The sequence below is a fragment of the Narcine bancroftii genome, chromosome 7 (genome assembly GCF_036971445.1).
Source record: "Narcine bancroftii isolate sNarBan1 chromosome 7, sNarBan1.hap1, whole genome shotgun sequence".
In the NCBI taxonomy this organism is placed as follows: domain Eukaryota; kingdom Metazoa; phylum Chordata; class Chondrichthyes; order Torpediniformes; family Narcinidae; genus Narcine; species Narcine bancroftii.
This window is the reverse complement of record NC_091475.1, coordinates 20507802-20524403: the sequence shown is the minus strand read 5'-3', so window position 1 is coordinate 20524403 and position 16602 is coordinate 20507802. Positions and strand designations below refer to the sequence as shown.

Genomic DNA, 16602 nt, shown 5'->3' with positions numbered 1-16602 from the left:
TGCAGTTTTTTTCCCTCACAAAGTACCTGTTTGGCTTCAGGATGTAAGAATTTTGGTGCATATGTACTTTGTACAATGAATATTATCATACGTTGCCCCATAAGCAGGCTGCAGTTGACCATTTTGCAAACCACATTGACCCCTTAATGATCCAGATGGGTGATTACAACAATATTCATGGTCAACATTATTTTGACTTGATGTTATTGTTTTAATCAACATGAATTTCACATCTGCTGCAGGACTTGAATTCATGTCTCTGGATTGTTAATCCACTCATGGTGTTATATTTTATCATTTATTTACAACACGGTAAAAGCTGATTCTGGGCATTGAAACCCACGCCACCCAATTACATCCAATTAGCATACCAATCCCCTATGTTTCTGGAGGGTGGGAGGAAACCAGAGCACCCCAGGAGAACATACAAACTCCTTGCAGACTGCACTAGATTCGAACCTGTAATAATGTTGCTGATCTATATGAACCTGGGGTCACAAATATATCAGTCCAGTGATAGATGGTGGGTTTCTGTGAGAGCTTGATGACACCATTTCCTTCGACTGATAACTGCTCAATCAAAAGGATTTTTACAGCAAGTCTTTATATAATTGGTGACATTACTGGCAGTATTTATTTTAAAACTCCAGGATCACTCAATAAGATGGCCAGATTGCCATCCTGGGATTCAAACTTTCTCCAACAGATCATTATCTTGTGACTGGATTACTGGCCTAGCAACAGTGCCAGTGAGCTGCCATGGTCCAGACATCCTGGCCACATACATAGAGTGCCTCCTGCCGAAAGACCCCCTCAATGATCGTGGCACTTACTGCTGGTTGCACTGAGGTTAAACACAGTGAATATTGCGTTGAAACCATGAGCAGAGGATGGGAAATTATCCGAGTGGAACTCCGCCATAGCCTGGTTGGAAAAGATCCTCACCGACCCTGGATTGGACCCTGACAGAGAGGCTAAGTGAAGCACATTGAGTTAACATTGAGTAATTTTACCTGGTGACTAGTTCAAGTTTATTATCATTTGACTATACATGCACTACGAGATGAAACAGCATTTACATTTAAATTATTTAAATCTTATTTAAATTTCAATATACTGCTTGGAAACAGACCCTTTCAACCCACAAGCATGTACTGCCCAATTACACCCAATTAGCCTTCAACCCCATACATTTTTGAAAGGTGGGAGAAAACTAGAGCACCCAGAGGAAACCCACGCAGACATAGGGAGAATGTACAAACTACTTACACACAGCACAGGATTCGAACCCAGATGGCTGGTGCTGTAACAGAGTTGAACTAACCGCTACGTTAACTGTGCCACCCACGTTTTCTCCAAACCATGGTGCTGATCAACCATGATTCATGCACATACATAGCATATAAAAATCATATATATATATATATATATATATATACATATATATATACATATACATCCAGACATTTGTAATTACTGTACTTACTCAGTTACAGGATACCATTCACTAATCTCACTGCCTGCAAGAAGAAGCTTTTGCTCTGTTCTAACTGATCACTCTCTGTAACTGTACAGTGGTTTTAATCGCTCTATTGTGTGTGGGTTGACTAACTGGACTACTCCCAAAACAAATTCTCTCTGCAAGCAACCTACTGTGTCAAATGTCAATTTAAAATCTAACAGTGAAAGATTTTGTTTTCCAAAGATTGTAAGATATCTGAGGTTGGGTGGTGATGTGAAGCATGTTCACAACCCTCTGCAGTTTCTTGCAGTCTTAAGTGGAGAAGGTCCCATCCCACACTGTGATGCACCCTGATGGAATGCTTTACATAGAAACTAAATCCATATGGGTGTGCTCCAAATGGCGATTAGTCTACATCACCAATTATAACAGGATTTATGTTCATTCCTGGATATTTGATAGAAGAAACATTCCAGTACTTTTTTTTTAAATTCACCTCATAAGAGGAATTGGAGACATGCAGCATGGAACAGGCCTGTTGGCCCAACTAGTCTATGCTGATCAATGTGGTGTTCTGGGCTAATCCTATTTGCCTGCACTTGGTGTGCATCCCTTCAAGCCCCTTTTACCATAAATATGTCCAAATGCCTTTTTAATGCTTTTATTGCATCCACTACTATGGCTTCTTCTGGCAGCTCATTCAAGGTGTGGACCACCCTTTGATTTCCTCTCAGGTCTCACCTAAATATTACAATAAATACACAGCCCCAAAATTTTTTGGTTTCTTACCAATTAGTTCTTTCCTGGAGCCCATTCCTTGGTAGAGTTTAAGGACATCAATGTCTTCTGCTGTTTGGAAGTCAGTGAAATTCACCTTTATGCAAAGACCTGGTTCGACTCTAATCACAGGCACACACATACACATGCAGATGTAAGACTTTATACACTGTACAGATTTCCAAACTCAACCTTAAATTACCAATCCTCTGATTTCTGTCCTGTCCCCTCATCTGTCAAGAGTTTTGGAGGAGTGCCTGGATATATTCTAATGGGACCAAAGAACTCTTTTAAATTTAAATATAGACATACAGCACTGTAACAGGCCCTTCTCGGCCCACAAGCCCATCCCCACCCAAAAACACCAATGAACCTGCAATCCCCTTACGTTTTAGAGGTGGGAGAAAACTAGAGCACCCAGAGGAAACTCGTGCAGATAAGGGTAGAACGTGTGTGCTCTTTACATACAGCGCAGAGTTCAAACCTGGGTTGCCGGCGCTGTAATAGCATTGTACGATAACCACACTTCCCAATTCAACACTAATAGTTACTTGTCAGCTGAGATCCTGTCCAATCTTACTACTTCTTTCATATCACTAGAGAAACATTTGAGAGCTGATAAATGTTCAAGAGGTGATGACAACCTATTGTTTTCATACATTTATACTTTCCTATTGGGGTTCAGATGACAGTAGCAGGTTATTCAAGGACTGTTGAGACATTGGAAACACAAGAGACTGCCAAGACTGGCATCTGGAGCAAGTAGAAAGCAGCTGGAAAAGAAGCATCTGTGTGGGGAAAAAGGAATGGTCGGAATTTTGAGTTGAAACCCTCCATCAAGATTGAACTGGCTCTGCCTCCCAACTCCACCCCTCAAGCTCCACCATCCGTTCCATCTGTCTATCATCCTTCACCCCTTCCCTGTTCCCTATTGGCCTTAGTATCATCTCACCCACACTCTCCTCCTCATACCGGCTACCTTCCCTCTCAATTATCAGTCTCGATGAAGGGTTTCAACCTGAAATGTCAGCAACTCTTCCCCCTCCCCTTCACTGGTTCTGCCCAACCTGCGGAGGTCCTTCACTTGATTGCTTCATTGCTACTAAGACATTGTTCCCTCGTGCCATTGCCCTCTTTATTCCAGTTGATGTGGAAAATGGGATTATTTTTATATGTCAGCAGGTTATAAAGGTGCCTAACCTTTTATCCAGAATTCTGAAAACCAGCCCTGCTCATCAAACATGGCCTAATGTGACCCTCACTCACCTCCCGTATATCCCACAGTGTTCCACGCTGATAATTTGCAGTATCATCACCTAATAAGTGGCCCTTCATGGCAGGCACCATCACTAATTAGTGCCATTATCACATTACAAGAGCAACTCCCTGTCGAGCGCCACCATTGATTAGTGCGATCGTTACATTATCAGCGATCCTCGCTGTGGGTCATTACCCCCCCCCCCCCCCACCGCCCTCCCTGTTGACACTACCAGTCGGAAGCTTCTGTGATGGCAAAGAGCTGCAGAGTCCCCTATGGGTAGAAGTGTGATGCAGAAAAGGAAGCGTCTTTCATTATCGATTCTGTGTGTCACTTCACGGAAAATTATGGAGTGGGATCATACACCATATATGATTTGAGGAAACAGAAAGAACATTCATTGAAGTTTTACGGTGAGACTGAGTGCTTATCGAGTGGGTGTGACAACAAGGAGCTGAACACGTGCTACTGACTGGTCTGCTTGTAATGAAACAAGCTCAAAAATTCCACAAAGGACTGAACCTTGAGGGTGACATGGTTGGCTGCAAAAATTTAAGAAGCTTGAAAGTATAAAATATCTTAAAATCTAGGGTGAAAGAAGCTTCTGTTGATTATTCACTTATTAAATCATGGAGAAATGTAACATTAAAACATGCTTGGCATAGACATTTGCTGTCAACAGTGTTCGATGAAAATGACCCTACAAGTGAAGACTTTGAAGGTTTTTGGGTCAGTAATGAGAGGAGGATGATCACTAACCTCATTGCCTATGTCAAAAGTGTTGCAGGAGAAAATGTAAACACATGAGAGACAGATGACACTGAAGAAGTGCTGCACATTGAAAATGATTCCCCTGTTGTGCATTCCTTGAGTGATGGGAAATGGCTGAAATGGGGTTACATAGCGATAAGCACGAGGAGAATAGTGACGAGTACAAAGGCATTATGTGCAACAGGTGGAAAAAATGCCCATTGATTATATGGTTAAAATGTTAATTGGTGGGATGGAACAACATTGTTTATTCAATTAAAGAGAGACTGCTTAGACAGAAACCTCTTAATTAAACAGACGACAGTGGAAGAAGTTCATCCTAATGCGAAGTTTGAGCTGCAATGTGAGATTACTGCATTTGCACTCTTTGAGATGTCTCGAATGTTTGAAAAAAAAAACATACTAGTGATATTATGGCCTTTTATGGTCTTTATTTATCTAAATTCATTTAACACCCTGCACCGTCTGTTTTATGCAATTTTGCATGATTTTGAAACATCATATTTGCTTAAAGGATCCGCCATTTTAAAATGATTCAGAAACCTGGAAGATTTTGAACAGCGGCTGATGTCCCGTCCGATGATTCTGGATATGTTAGGAACATGGATTCACACAGCTCAAACAATGAGAGTGTACTGACAATAACCACACCAGCGGTGTGAGTATAAGACAGCTTTAATAAACTAATATGTACACGAAGAGGTCTTGACTCTCTGCAAGACAAACCTGGAAGGTTAGACTGTAGCTCTGGACTGCTTTATAGACAAGGTCACCGGGATGACCCCTGGTGACCTAGTGGTGTAATTACATATCAGCCACTGCACCCAACGAATGTGAGTATCCTTAGAGGATATCTACCCAGGATTCACAGTCATCTGGAGTGCACCTTATCACCTGAGGCTCCCATTAATTCTAAACATCTCGCCGAGAACGGGTTTAGTTCTGATAAGGCACTGGTGAGACCTTACTTGGAGTATTGTGAGCAATTTTGAGCTCCTCATTTTAGAAAAGATGTGCAGAAGTTGGAGAGTGTTCCGAGGAGGTTCACAAGAATGATTCTGGGAATGAAAGGGTTATCATATGAAGAATGTTTGAGAGCTCTTGCACTATACTCATTGGAATTTAGGAGAATGAGGGGAATCTCATTGAAACATTTCAAATGTTGAAAGGGTTACACAGAGAAGATATAAAAAGGTTGTTTCCTATGATGGAAGAGTCGAGGACAAGAGAGTACAACTTCAGGATTGAAGGGCATCTGCTGACAACAAAGATGTGGAGGAATTGCTTTAGCCGTGTATCTATGGAATTTGTTGCCACAAGCGGCTGCACAGGTCAAGTCATTGGGTGCGTTCAATGCAGAGATTGATGAGCCAGGACATCATAGGTTATATGGAGATGGTTAGGCAGTGGGGTTGGGTGAGAAAATGGATCAGGCCATGGCAGACTTGAAGAGCTGAATCGCTTATTTCTGCTTCTATGTCTTACAGTCTTATAGAAGTTGTACACTGGACTGCATCTTTGCAACTTGTATTTACTAACCGTCAGATAAACTTACCGAATGATCCACGTGCAGTGAGTGTTCTGATCGTATGGCTTGGGAAAATTAAGCGAATGGAATGAACCAGAGGGGCCTGTCAACAGAAACTTCCCGTCACAGCGTGTGGCTATGGGAACAAGACAGCAACATTCAGTGACCTCCCACCAGCAAGCCTTTGACAAAAGTGTTCACGGGTTGGGACAGTCAGAGCTGGAGGATCACAGTGAGCTTTGTAATTAGAGAGTGGAGTGCCAGCTTCCAGGAAGGGGAATGCTAGACTGTGTTTTCATGGGACACACAAATTAGGAATGTCCTTCATCTAATATTTAGATCCACGGAACCAGAGAACACTACAGCACAGAAACAGGACCTTTGGCCCATCTAGTCTGTGCTGAGCTATTATTCTAGCTAGTCCCGTTGATCTGCACTTGGACCACATCCCTCCTTACCCCTCCCATGCACCTGTCTAAATTCTTCTTAAATGTCAAAATTGAACACGCATTCACCACTTCAGCTGGCAGCTCATTCCCACACTCCCACCTCTCTCTGCGTGAAGTGCCCCCTAACATTCCCCTTAAATTTTCTTGACTCATCCAACCTCAGTAAAAATGGCCTGCTTGCATTAATCTGTCTATACCCTACATAATTTTACATAGCTCCTCTCATTGTCCCCTCATTCTTCAATCCAGGAAGCAAAGTCCTAAACTGTTTAACCATTCCCTGTAACTCCATTCCTCTTCGCCTCCGTGCCCTTCCCCCCCACTCTCCTCTGACCTCCTGGGCCTGCCACCTCCACCTCTGGCCTTCCCAGCCCTCAACCCCTCATCGGCTTTCCCAACCCCGTACTTCCTTCCAAACCCCCCCCCCACCCCCCCAGTCTCAGTGATAATACAGAAAGACAGCATAAAACAATACCCACCACCTAGATAACCAGCGACACCCTTTAGGAGGCCCAGTAGAGGGAAGGTATCAGCAAGACTGCTAAAGAAAATGCCAGGGGTCACTTCGGATCTGATTCTGGATTAATGGGGTGATGTTGAAAGAGTCACATCTTTGCTCCCTCTTCACCCACCTGATCCATTGGCAATTGCTCTTCATCATCCTCTGGGGATTGAGGAACTCTTATTTCTTCAGTGGGTCTATGGGCACTGAGGTGACTAATTACGTGTTTAACTGGAGGATCATCCAACAGGTCCAAACAAAGGATAATCCATGTGCTTGCTCCTGGAGGGTATTCTGACCAGGCAAGTCAGAAGTCACCTCACCTGCCAATCAAAGCTTAGCCAGCCCACAGGTGAGCCATACTTTGCTATTTGCTTCTTTAATAGAACACATCATCTTATTGCTGCCCCCCCCCCACCCCATCTCTAATCCCTGTACTTATTTTGGGCATGGATGTGCCGGTTGCTGTCTAAAGTCTGACATGTGGAGCAGCTCTTCCTCTTTTCATGAGGAATGAGCCCTAACTCGGCTCCAGGTGGTGGGTCATGGATGATGCTGGAGAGACTATTGTAAGGAGTGTGCCGTGAAAGGGTGGGGAGCTGTGGTTGTGCATTCCCGTGATTTCCATGCTCGCTGGTTATCTAGGTGGTGGGTACTGTTTTATGCTGTCTTTCTGTATTATCACTGAGACTAGTGGGGTGGGGGGGGGGGATTGGAAGGAAGTAGGGGGTTGGGGAAGCTGATGAGGGGTTGAGGGCTGGGAAGGCCAGAGGTGGAGGTGGCAAGCACAGGAGGTCAGAGGAGAGTGGGGGGAAGGGCACGGAGGCGATGAGAGCGTCTCAGGGCTGGGGGGGGGGTGGGAAGAAAGAGAGAGCTCAAAGGAATAGATGGGGGGGTTAGCAGGAAGCGTCGTGAGGGGTCAGAGAATGTTTAGGAGTGATGGTGGAGGGAATGAGCATGTGGTGTGCAGATTTTTTTGTGGTTCAGAGTTTTTTTCCCTGGGTATGTGTACTGACAATAACAACAGCAGTGTGAGTATAAGACAGCTTTAATAAACTAATATGTACACTAAGAGGTCTTGTCTCTCTGCAAGATGAACCTGGAAGGCTAGACTGCAGCTCTGGACTGCTTTATTGACAAGGTCACCGGGATGACCCCTGGTGACCTAGTGGTGTAATTACATATCACCACAGCATGTAATATAGAATTAGAAAATAAAGAGAGAGGGCGGAAATTTTAAAGGGATCTGAGGACAATTTATTCATCCAGATGGTGGTGGATTTGTGGAACAAGCTGCCAGAGGAAGCAGTAGTGGCAGGTACAATTACAATAATTAAATAACCTTTAGGCCGAATGGGAAAGGTTTAGAGGGATATGGGCCAAAAGTAAACAAGTAGGACTTACAGAGATAGGCACTTGGGTTAACATGATGATTGTTGCTGAGATGCCCGTTTACACGCTTTTTCGCTTGATGACAATGTCACTCTTGTTCCGTCTTTCCCAACTGCTTTATCCTCTCTGCTTGTGTGTACATCTCTGAACGGTACATTAAATACAACTAAAGCCCATTCGCCCTTGAGCCCTTTCTCTACTGCTTCACTCAGCATCATGCTTTATTTCTGTAGCAGATCTATGGGCACTAAGGTGACTGATTAGGCCAAATTGGAGATCGGAGGTCAATCCATAGGTTCTTAAAAGCGGTAGAGAGAATCACTGGGGTCTCCCTCTCCCCATTGATTAAAGAGGGCTCACAAAATCAGAGAGGACCCCTTCCATCCTGTACACAGCATCTTCCAGCTGCTCCCATTGGGAAAGAGTTACAGGAATATCATAGAGCCAGAACCACCAGGCTGAGGAACACCTTCTTCCCATGGGCAATGAGACAGCCGAACAACTGTTGAACTGCTAAAACAATGCCCTGTGACTCTACTATTTATTAATAATATGCATTTTACTCTACAACTATAGGTTCTGTGTAATGGTTGCCTGTCTGTGTGTTCTGCACTGTGGACCAGAGAACGCTGTTTTGTCAGGTTTTACTGGTACAAATGGATTATAAATAAACTTGAACTTTATACTGATGTCCCGTGTGTTCATCATTGCAGTGAAGGGACCATAAAATAGAATATTAACCCACCCACACACAGAAAAGAGCTGAGAAATGTACCACAATATTGCTCGCTTTCATCCAGGGTATCAGGGCAATCTGCTTCTCCATTGCAGAACAGAGCCCGATCCACGCAGGTTTTCCCATCTCCGCACATCTGACTTCCAGGGAAACATTGATCTTCAACACAAAGGAAATAGATCAGGAAGAAGAGCTCAGTTTCAGTTTGAAAATAAGCCTTTCCTCTCCTTTCCCCAACCCTTGCTCTCATTCCTCTCTTGGTCATTGGCAAGTTTTAAATATAATTTTTTTAAAATTTAGACATCAATGAGCCTGTGCCGCCCAATTACATCCGATTAACCTACAACTCCCATACATTTTGAAGGCTACGAGGAAACCAGAGCACCCGGGAAATCCAAGCAGAGATGAGGAGAACATAACTCCTTACAGACAATGCTGGATTTGAACCCCTTTTGCTGGCACTGTAATAGCATGGCGCTAACCGCTATGCTAGCTGAGCCACCCAGTTCGATATCTAGGTTCATTCAAGGTTTGCCTGGACCCTGGGAATGTGCATCTCCTCCTAATCCTTGGCTCTCCTTGACAGTTTGTTGCCACACTCACTGTCAGCACAAATGGATATTGGAGTTTTTGATGGGTGAATTTCGGCAAAAGCTCGCCGACTGGGAAAGTGTGCATTTCTTGCCCATCGTCCTTCCCGCAACCCTGGAAGAACACAGAGACACTTAGACAAAACAGTAACCCTCGTCTCTGGGACTGACCGATAGCTGAAGTGTTGTCTGCTCCCGTGAGTTTGTGGAACGCACATCGGGAAGGTGAGGATGAGGAACATCTGAACCGCTCTCCAACCCGGCACTCGCCGTGCTTTATTCTTCAACCCACCTCCTTACCTGTGACCTGAATACTGTTCGGGTCAATTCTAAAGTTTCCCAAAAATGACCCCTCGTTTCCTTCTATGGCCATCACCATCTTAGTCCTTACAGTGGCACTTGACACACCAGTGGAGAAAAGGAGCTCGAAATATGCAACAACGCTGCCATTCCTGAAAAACAGCCCAGGCATCTGTCCATTTACAAGGGTTCGCTGGAGAGCTGTAGGCCAAAAATACCAACTCCATCTGTACTTCCCACTGCCTCAGAAAAGCAGGCCAACATGTTAAATGAGCAGTACACAAAAGTGCCAGAGAAACACAGCAGGCCACACAGCATCCACAGGAAGTAAAAAGCAGTCAATGTTTCAGGCCCGAGCCTTCCTTCATGAACCTAACTACTTAACATATTAAATGACTCATCCCACCCCAGCCTTACTCCTTCCACCCACCTCTTATCAGGAAGAGAATTCATGAGTGTGAGACCACACACCAACAGATTCAAGACAGCTTCATTCCTGTCATTATCAGACTCTTGACTGAACCCAGGGTGGCACAGTTAGCCTAGTGGTTCGTGGAATGCTGTTATAGCGCCAATGACTGGGGTTTGAAATCCAGCACTGTCTGTAAGAAGTTTGTATGTGCTCCCCATGTCTGCGTGGGTTTTCCCCGGGGGGCTCTTGATTCCTCTCTCCGTTCAAAATGCACCGGGGATTGTAGGTCAATTGGGCATTCTCTCAGTCACAAATGACTGGACCAGCCATTCCTGGCTCCAAAGAGAAAGGAGGGATTGAAAGCTTAGTAAAAGACCTGGTCACTTCCCTATTGCAGGTATTGTGGTTGAAGACTTCTAAAGCCATGAGTTTTAAAGTGCAATGCAGAAGAGGTCAGGGAAACACCAGGGAACATTTGTCAACAAAGTGAAGGGAGAGAAGTTTAGGGGTGAGATCAATGCATAAAGTGCATTGTTTGACCAACAGAGTTTCTCCAGCATTGAGGTTCTACAAAGTTTGGATTGCACGTGGTTTCAAGCAAATTAAAAAAATACAGGTGATTAGTGTGAATATAAACACAAAGTTCTGGAAGAGTGATAGGAAGGAAAATTAAATGAGAAAAGACGGGGTGATGCCAGGTAGATCTATCATGACATAAAGCAGAGAGGAAGAAGAATTGTGGCCCAGTTTCCATCAACAGCCAATGTCTCTAAGAATGGGAGCAGTGCCGCTGATATCCAGTGGCGGAGGTCAATGTCGAGGGGGGGAGGTTGTGATGAGGGGATAAGAAGCAGGTGGCGTGTTGTTTCTCGAGCTTGCCTTGGTTTTTGGAAGGTATATTTGGATCTGAATTCTCAGCGAAAAACTTACCGGAACTCCAGCACTTCACACTCTTCATAAAGATCTTGGTATTGTTCCTGCATATATATTTTGTGTATCTGCAAAAATAAACATTCACCTTGTCAACCCATTTTTCTGGCATTCAGTTCCTGCATGGCATATGTTGCCAAGGCACTGATCAGCGTTGTACATTTGTCTCCGTTTTTGACATCTAAGAAAAGATTTGGATAGGTATATGGATGGGAGGCGAATGGAGGGCTTTCGTCCAGGTGCACGCCAAGGCAATAAGACAGAATAATCGATCGGCAGAGAATGGATTGGCCTGTTTCTATGCTGTAGCATTCTATCATTCTAATTAACAGACCTACAAAAACCACATGCCTATCTAGACATAATAGAACAGAACATTACAACACAGTACAGGCCCTTCACCCCTCACTATTGTGCTGACCCATATATTTCTTTAAAAATGCACTAAACCCTCCCTACCTTGAAACGCTCTACTTTTCTTCTACCCACATGCCTGTCTAAGAGTTTCTTAAATTCCCCTAAGGTTTCATCCTCTACCATCATCCCTGGCAAGGCATTCCAGGCACCTACAACTCTCTGTAAAAAAAAACTTACCCCTGATCTCACCCCTAAACTTCTCTCCCTTCACTTTGTTCACAAATGTTCCCTGGTGTTTGCATTCCTGCCCTGGAGTAAAAAGTGCTGGCCGTCCACCCTATCTATGGGACTCATGACCTTGTAGACCTCTGTTAAGTCTCCTCTCATCCTGCTACACTCCAAAGGGAAAAGTCTCAGCTCTGCTAACTTTGACTTATAAGATTTATTTTCCAATCCAGGCAACATCCTGGTAAATCTCCTCTGTACCCTCTTCATTGTTTCCACATCCTTCCTATAATAAGGTGACCAAAACTGAACACAATACTCCAAAGGCAGTCTCACCAGAGATTTGTAGAATTGCAACATGACCTCTTGATCCCCCTATTACTGAAGCCCAACATCCCATAGGTCTTTTTAACCATCCTATCAACCTGTGCAGCGACCTTGATAGATGTATGGATTTGGACCACAAGGTCCCTCTGTTCATCCACACTCTTAAGTAACTGACCATTAACCCTGTACACAACCTTTTGGTTTGTCTTTCTAAAATTCATCACCTCACACTTATCCAAATTGAACTCCATCTGCCACTTTTCCCTCCCAACTCTGCATCCTTTCTATATCATTTTGTAACCTATGACAACCTTCAGCACATCTACATCTCCTCCATATTAACCATAATGGAGTCTTACATTGCTCTCTAAATCTCCCATTGAGATATCCAATGTTTGATGGATCAAACCAAAGTTCACCCAAATTACCTCTACCTTCCCGAGATTATGTGAGACAACCACAATGGAGTTGATGACGAATAAAATTGATTAATCTTTATCAATTAGTGTGTATATAGGCCCAGAAACAAGGTATTACATCAGAGGAGAACTCTGAGAACTAAAGGTCCAAAGATTACTGTTCTTGCTGATTTGAGTAATTCCTCAGATACCTGCATGGATTTTTGCCCTGAAGTTCAACTTATGGCATGTTCTTCCAGTATTAGTTATGTTTGCAATCAATTCCAGGTCCAATCGCTACAACCATTAAACGTGATTGATACCAGTCATCCCTACAAACCTGATTTCCTGTGAGTGCCTCCTCGATGATGTCATTCCTCATTGCAGCACTCCTTTTGGAACACTGGGGGAGAGCCACAAGGTGCATTACCCTGCACAGATCAGTTATAAATGCAATCACTTCCCTCTTCCAACATCATAGATTTACGTAAAACATTGGACCACAGTAAATGCCCTTTGGTCCATGATGCTGTGCCAATCTATAAATACCTATCCCCAAAAAACTAAACCTTATCCATCAAACATTGGATATCTTATTGGTAGATTTAGAGAGCAATGTAAGACTCCATTATGGTTAATATGAAGGTTAGAGGAGATGTAGATGACGCTGACAGTTGTCATAGGTTACAAAATGATATAGAAAGGAGGCAGAGTTGGGAGGAAAAGTGGCAGATGGAGTTCAATTTGAATAACCCTCTATTTTTCTGTCATCCATGTGTGTGTCTAAGTGTCCCTTAATGCACCTATTGTTTCAGCCTCCATCAGCACCTGTGGCAAGGCATTCCAGGCACACACAAATCTCTTTATAAAAAAAACCCTTGATGTCTCCCCTAAACCTTCCTCCTTTCACTTTGTACAGATGTCCTCTGGTGCTTGCCACTCATGCCCTGGGAAAAAAAACATGCTGGCTGTCTGCCTTATCTATGCCTCTCAAATCACAATCTTCATAAAGTTGCCTCTCATCCTTCTTTACTCCAAACATTGGGGCTAACTTTGCCTCATAAGATATATTTTCCACTCCTGGCAACATCCTGGTCAATCTCCTCTGCACCCTCTCCACGGCTTCCACGTCCTTCCGGTAATGAGGCGACCAGAACTGAACACAATATTCCAAGTGTGGTCTCACCAGATATTTAAACAGCTGCAACATCACCTCATGACTCTTGAGCTCAATCACCTGACGAATAAGGGCCAGCATACCATGAGCCTTCTTAACTTGGCAGCATCCTTGATATGGATTTGGGTGAACTTTGGCCTCTGTTAAGTATCCAACCATTAACCATGTACTCAGCCCTTGTTTAACCTTGCAAACTTCATCACCTCACACTCATCACTGTATTTGCTGCAGCACTGGGTCCCCATGTAATCAAAGAAATATTGTATTTTCTCCTCTGCCTCCACAAAACTTCATAATAAAAATGAAAGCCGAATCGCACTTACCAAATTTCTGACATCAAAGGCAAGAGCCTTGAACTGGAGCGATGATTTGTTTTGTAGCTGAGGTGTATACAAGGCTCCTTGAGTTATCTTAAAGGAACCTCTTAAGATTTGGGAGGGCTGGCTGGTTGTGTTGTGGCTGTCTGCAAAATAAAAGAAACAGTTGAAACAGAGCTTCATCAGTGGAATGGCATGTCCTTGCATTCCCTCAGGTAGGGGAGGCAAGCAGGGTCTGTACATTGTGATTGTCCAACCAGTGAACAATTCTGACTAATTCTTCAAGATATCCAATTTTCCATGGGGTGAACTGGAAACGGTGTTGTGAATATAAACAAAAAAAAATAAATCATAGATCAGTATTTCTCAACCTGTGACCCACAGACCATTGGTGGTCCGAGGATTTGTTAGACTGGAGACAAGCCTGATATGCTAATATTCCAGGTAACTACAATACAGCCTCACATGCAATCAAGGTCAAGCTTATTATCATATGATTGTACAAGTACAAACTGACAAAATGGCGTTCTGTCCTCAGTGCAAAAATGTGCAAACATACATACTAATATCACACACATACAGTCAAACGATACATATATTCATAAATAAAATAAATAAATATTGTTATATAAATTGTAGAGCCTCAGAGGGTTTGAGGGCTTGTTCCAACAGCCATTCAGCATTCTCACTGCCTGTGGGAAGAAGCTATTTCTCAGCCTGGTGGTTCTGACTTTGATACCCCTGCATCTCTTTCCCGATAGAAGTAGCTGGAAATAAGGCCTCAGGGGTCCTCCCTCTTTAAACAATGATCCTGGTATTTCACTCCGATGGGGAGGGGTGGGGGGCAAGGGAGGAAGGGAGTGATATGCCAGCTATTCTCCCTGCCTCTTTTATGGTCCTGTGGATTGACCGATCTGATGTTCTACAGCAACTGTTCCAAAAAGTGATGGCTGGCCAAAAAGCTCTTGTTAGAGCTCCCATAGAAAGCTGATAGGATGGTAGCTGGTCTTCTCAGGAAATACAGTCATTCTTGTGCTTGTGCTTTCCTGTTGTGTATCCAGGATAAGTCACTTCTTAAGTGGACTCCGAGGAACTTGATTCCTTCTACTCTCTCCACTACCGAGCCATTAATGTGCTGTGGAGTATGGTCATCTCTGGTCCTCCTGAAGTCCCCAACCATATTCAGGTTGGCTGATAGTTGCCTTAGCACGTTGATAATATATATGTGTAAATGCTGAGATATTATTTACACATATATATTATCAAAGGTGCTGAGACACTTCTCAAATGTATTTAATTTCAAGTTGATTGTCACCTTGGTATAGTGAGAAAGTTTGTTTTGCAAGCAATCCAGCTTTGTCAACCCAATCATATTACAAAGATGCACAGAGAACTCAACTTGAGAAAAGCAAAGCCAATGTAAGTGTGAAGCTCATTCAAGAGTCTGATAAAAGGAAGAATGTCCTTAAATCTGAATGGTGCAAAATCTTCCTGATGGGAAGAGAGAGAAGAGAGTGGGATGAATCTTTCAACAAGTTGCATGCTCACATTGCAGGCATTGCAAATATCACAGCATTGAATATTCATAACATTAGTTACATTCCTGTCTATGCGGACGCCTTCAAGTCCGCAGCCTATTTTGCATTGTGGGCCGAGAGATAGGAATAGAGTGAGGAACGAGGGCCACTTTCTCTGACCAAGGAGGTCAGGCTGGTGTGGATTGGTACTTAGTGCTACCTGATGGTCCCTTCCTCTCAGTCAAGAAACATGACAAGAAGACTGAGGCAATGGAGCATTGGTGCACACCCAGATCACGCGAGCCACGGCATTAAATCTTGTCTCCGCATTGTCCAAACCCCACAGATTAACAGAGGACTCACCTTGGCCTTGGGGCTGATGGATGGCGAGCCAGACAATGACAATTAGACCAACACACACTGCCAACTGAAGGAGGAAGACGCAAATGAGCAGGAGCTCGAGGGTACTGAACTCCCTCCTGCCTCTGGAGCCCTTCAAGTTGCTGCACATCTTGTGAGGGTTGCAGGCACTTCAGCACTGAAAAGGCAGAGGCTTCCTAAATATAGCTACTAGAGATCGAAAGTGGTTACTTTTATTGGGTGTGTGACCTGCCATGCCCATACTGATCAAAGCTCTTTTAACCAAGTTCATTTGCAATTGGTCAGACTTCGGCACTGTCTGTACGGAGCCTGTACCTTATTCCTGTGTCCTGCATGGGATTTCCCTGGTGCTCCAGTTTCCTCCCGCCCTCCAAAATGAACAGGGTCGTAGGATAATTGGGTGTAATTGGGCGATGCGGGTTTTAATGGCCGGATTCGGCTTCAGCTGTGCTGTAAATAAAATTTAAGAAGAACGAAAGAATCACAGCATTCCTCATGAGGTGCTTATCTGTTGAACTGTGCACAGAGAGAAAATTGTAAACATTAATGATCAGCTACTCATTGTGACACTGGAGAATGGTCAAGTGTTTGCTGGCATTACTGCAATCAAAAACACAGAAATGCTGGAGGAACTCAGCCAGTCTCGTGGCGTCCATTGGAATAAAGATATATTACGTTTTGGGCATAAGTCTTTCATAAGAACATAACAACATTGGAAATAGAAGCAGAAGTTGGCCATCCTGCTCCACCATTCAATGAGATCATGGTTGATCTGATGATAGACTCATCTCCACCT

General features: G+C 43.7%; 1 protein-coding gene across 1 annotated transcript in view; it reads right to left on the bottom strand.

Annotated features, from left to right (window-relative positions):
• Window positions 1–15936, bottom strand: part of tmprss15 (transmembrane serine protease 15) — a 55680-nt gene extending 39744 nt beyond the window's left edge. Inside the window, exons 1-14 of the mRNA XM_069892425.1 lie at window positions 15789–15936; window positions 13915–14054; window positions 13601–13651; window positions 12755–12817; window positions 11108–11175; window positions 10196–10282; window positions 9766–9917; window positions 9479–9580; window positions 8915–9034; window positions 6878–7041; window positions 6725–6746; window positions 5824–5932; window positions 2252–2361; window positions 834–974 (exon numbers count right to left, since the gene is read on the bottom strand). Of these exons, the coding sequence (XP_069748526.1) occupies window positions 834–974; window positions 2252–2361; window positions 5824–5932; window positions 6725–6746; window positions 6878–7041; window positions 8915–9034; window positions 9479–9580; window positions 9766–9917; window positions 10196–10282; window positions 11108–11175; window positions 12755–12817; window positions 13601–13651; window positions 13915–14054; window positions 15789–15936 (1477 nt within the window). The remainder of the gene's footprint in view (window positions 1–833; window positions 975–2251; window positions 2362–5823; window positions 5933–6724; window positions 6747–6877; window positions 7042–8914; window positions 9035–9478; window positions 9581–9765; window positions 9918–10195; window positions 10283–11107; window positions 11176–12754; window positions 12818–13600; window positions 13652–13914; window positions 14055–15788) is intronic.
• Between the last annotated feature and the right edge of the window lie 666 nt (window positions 15937–16602).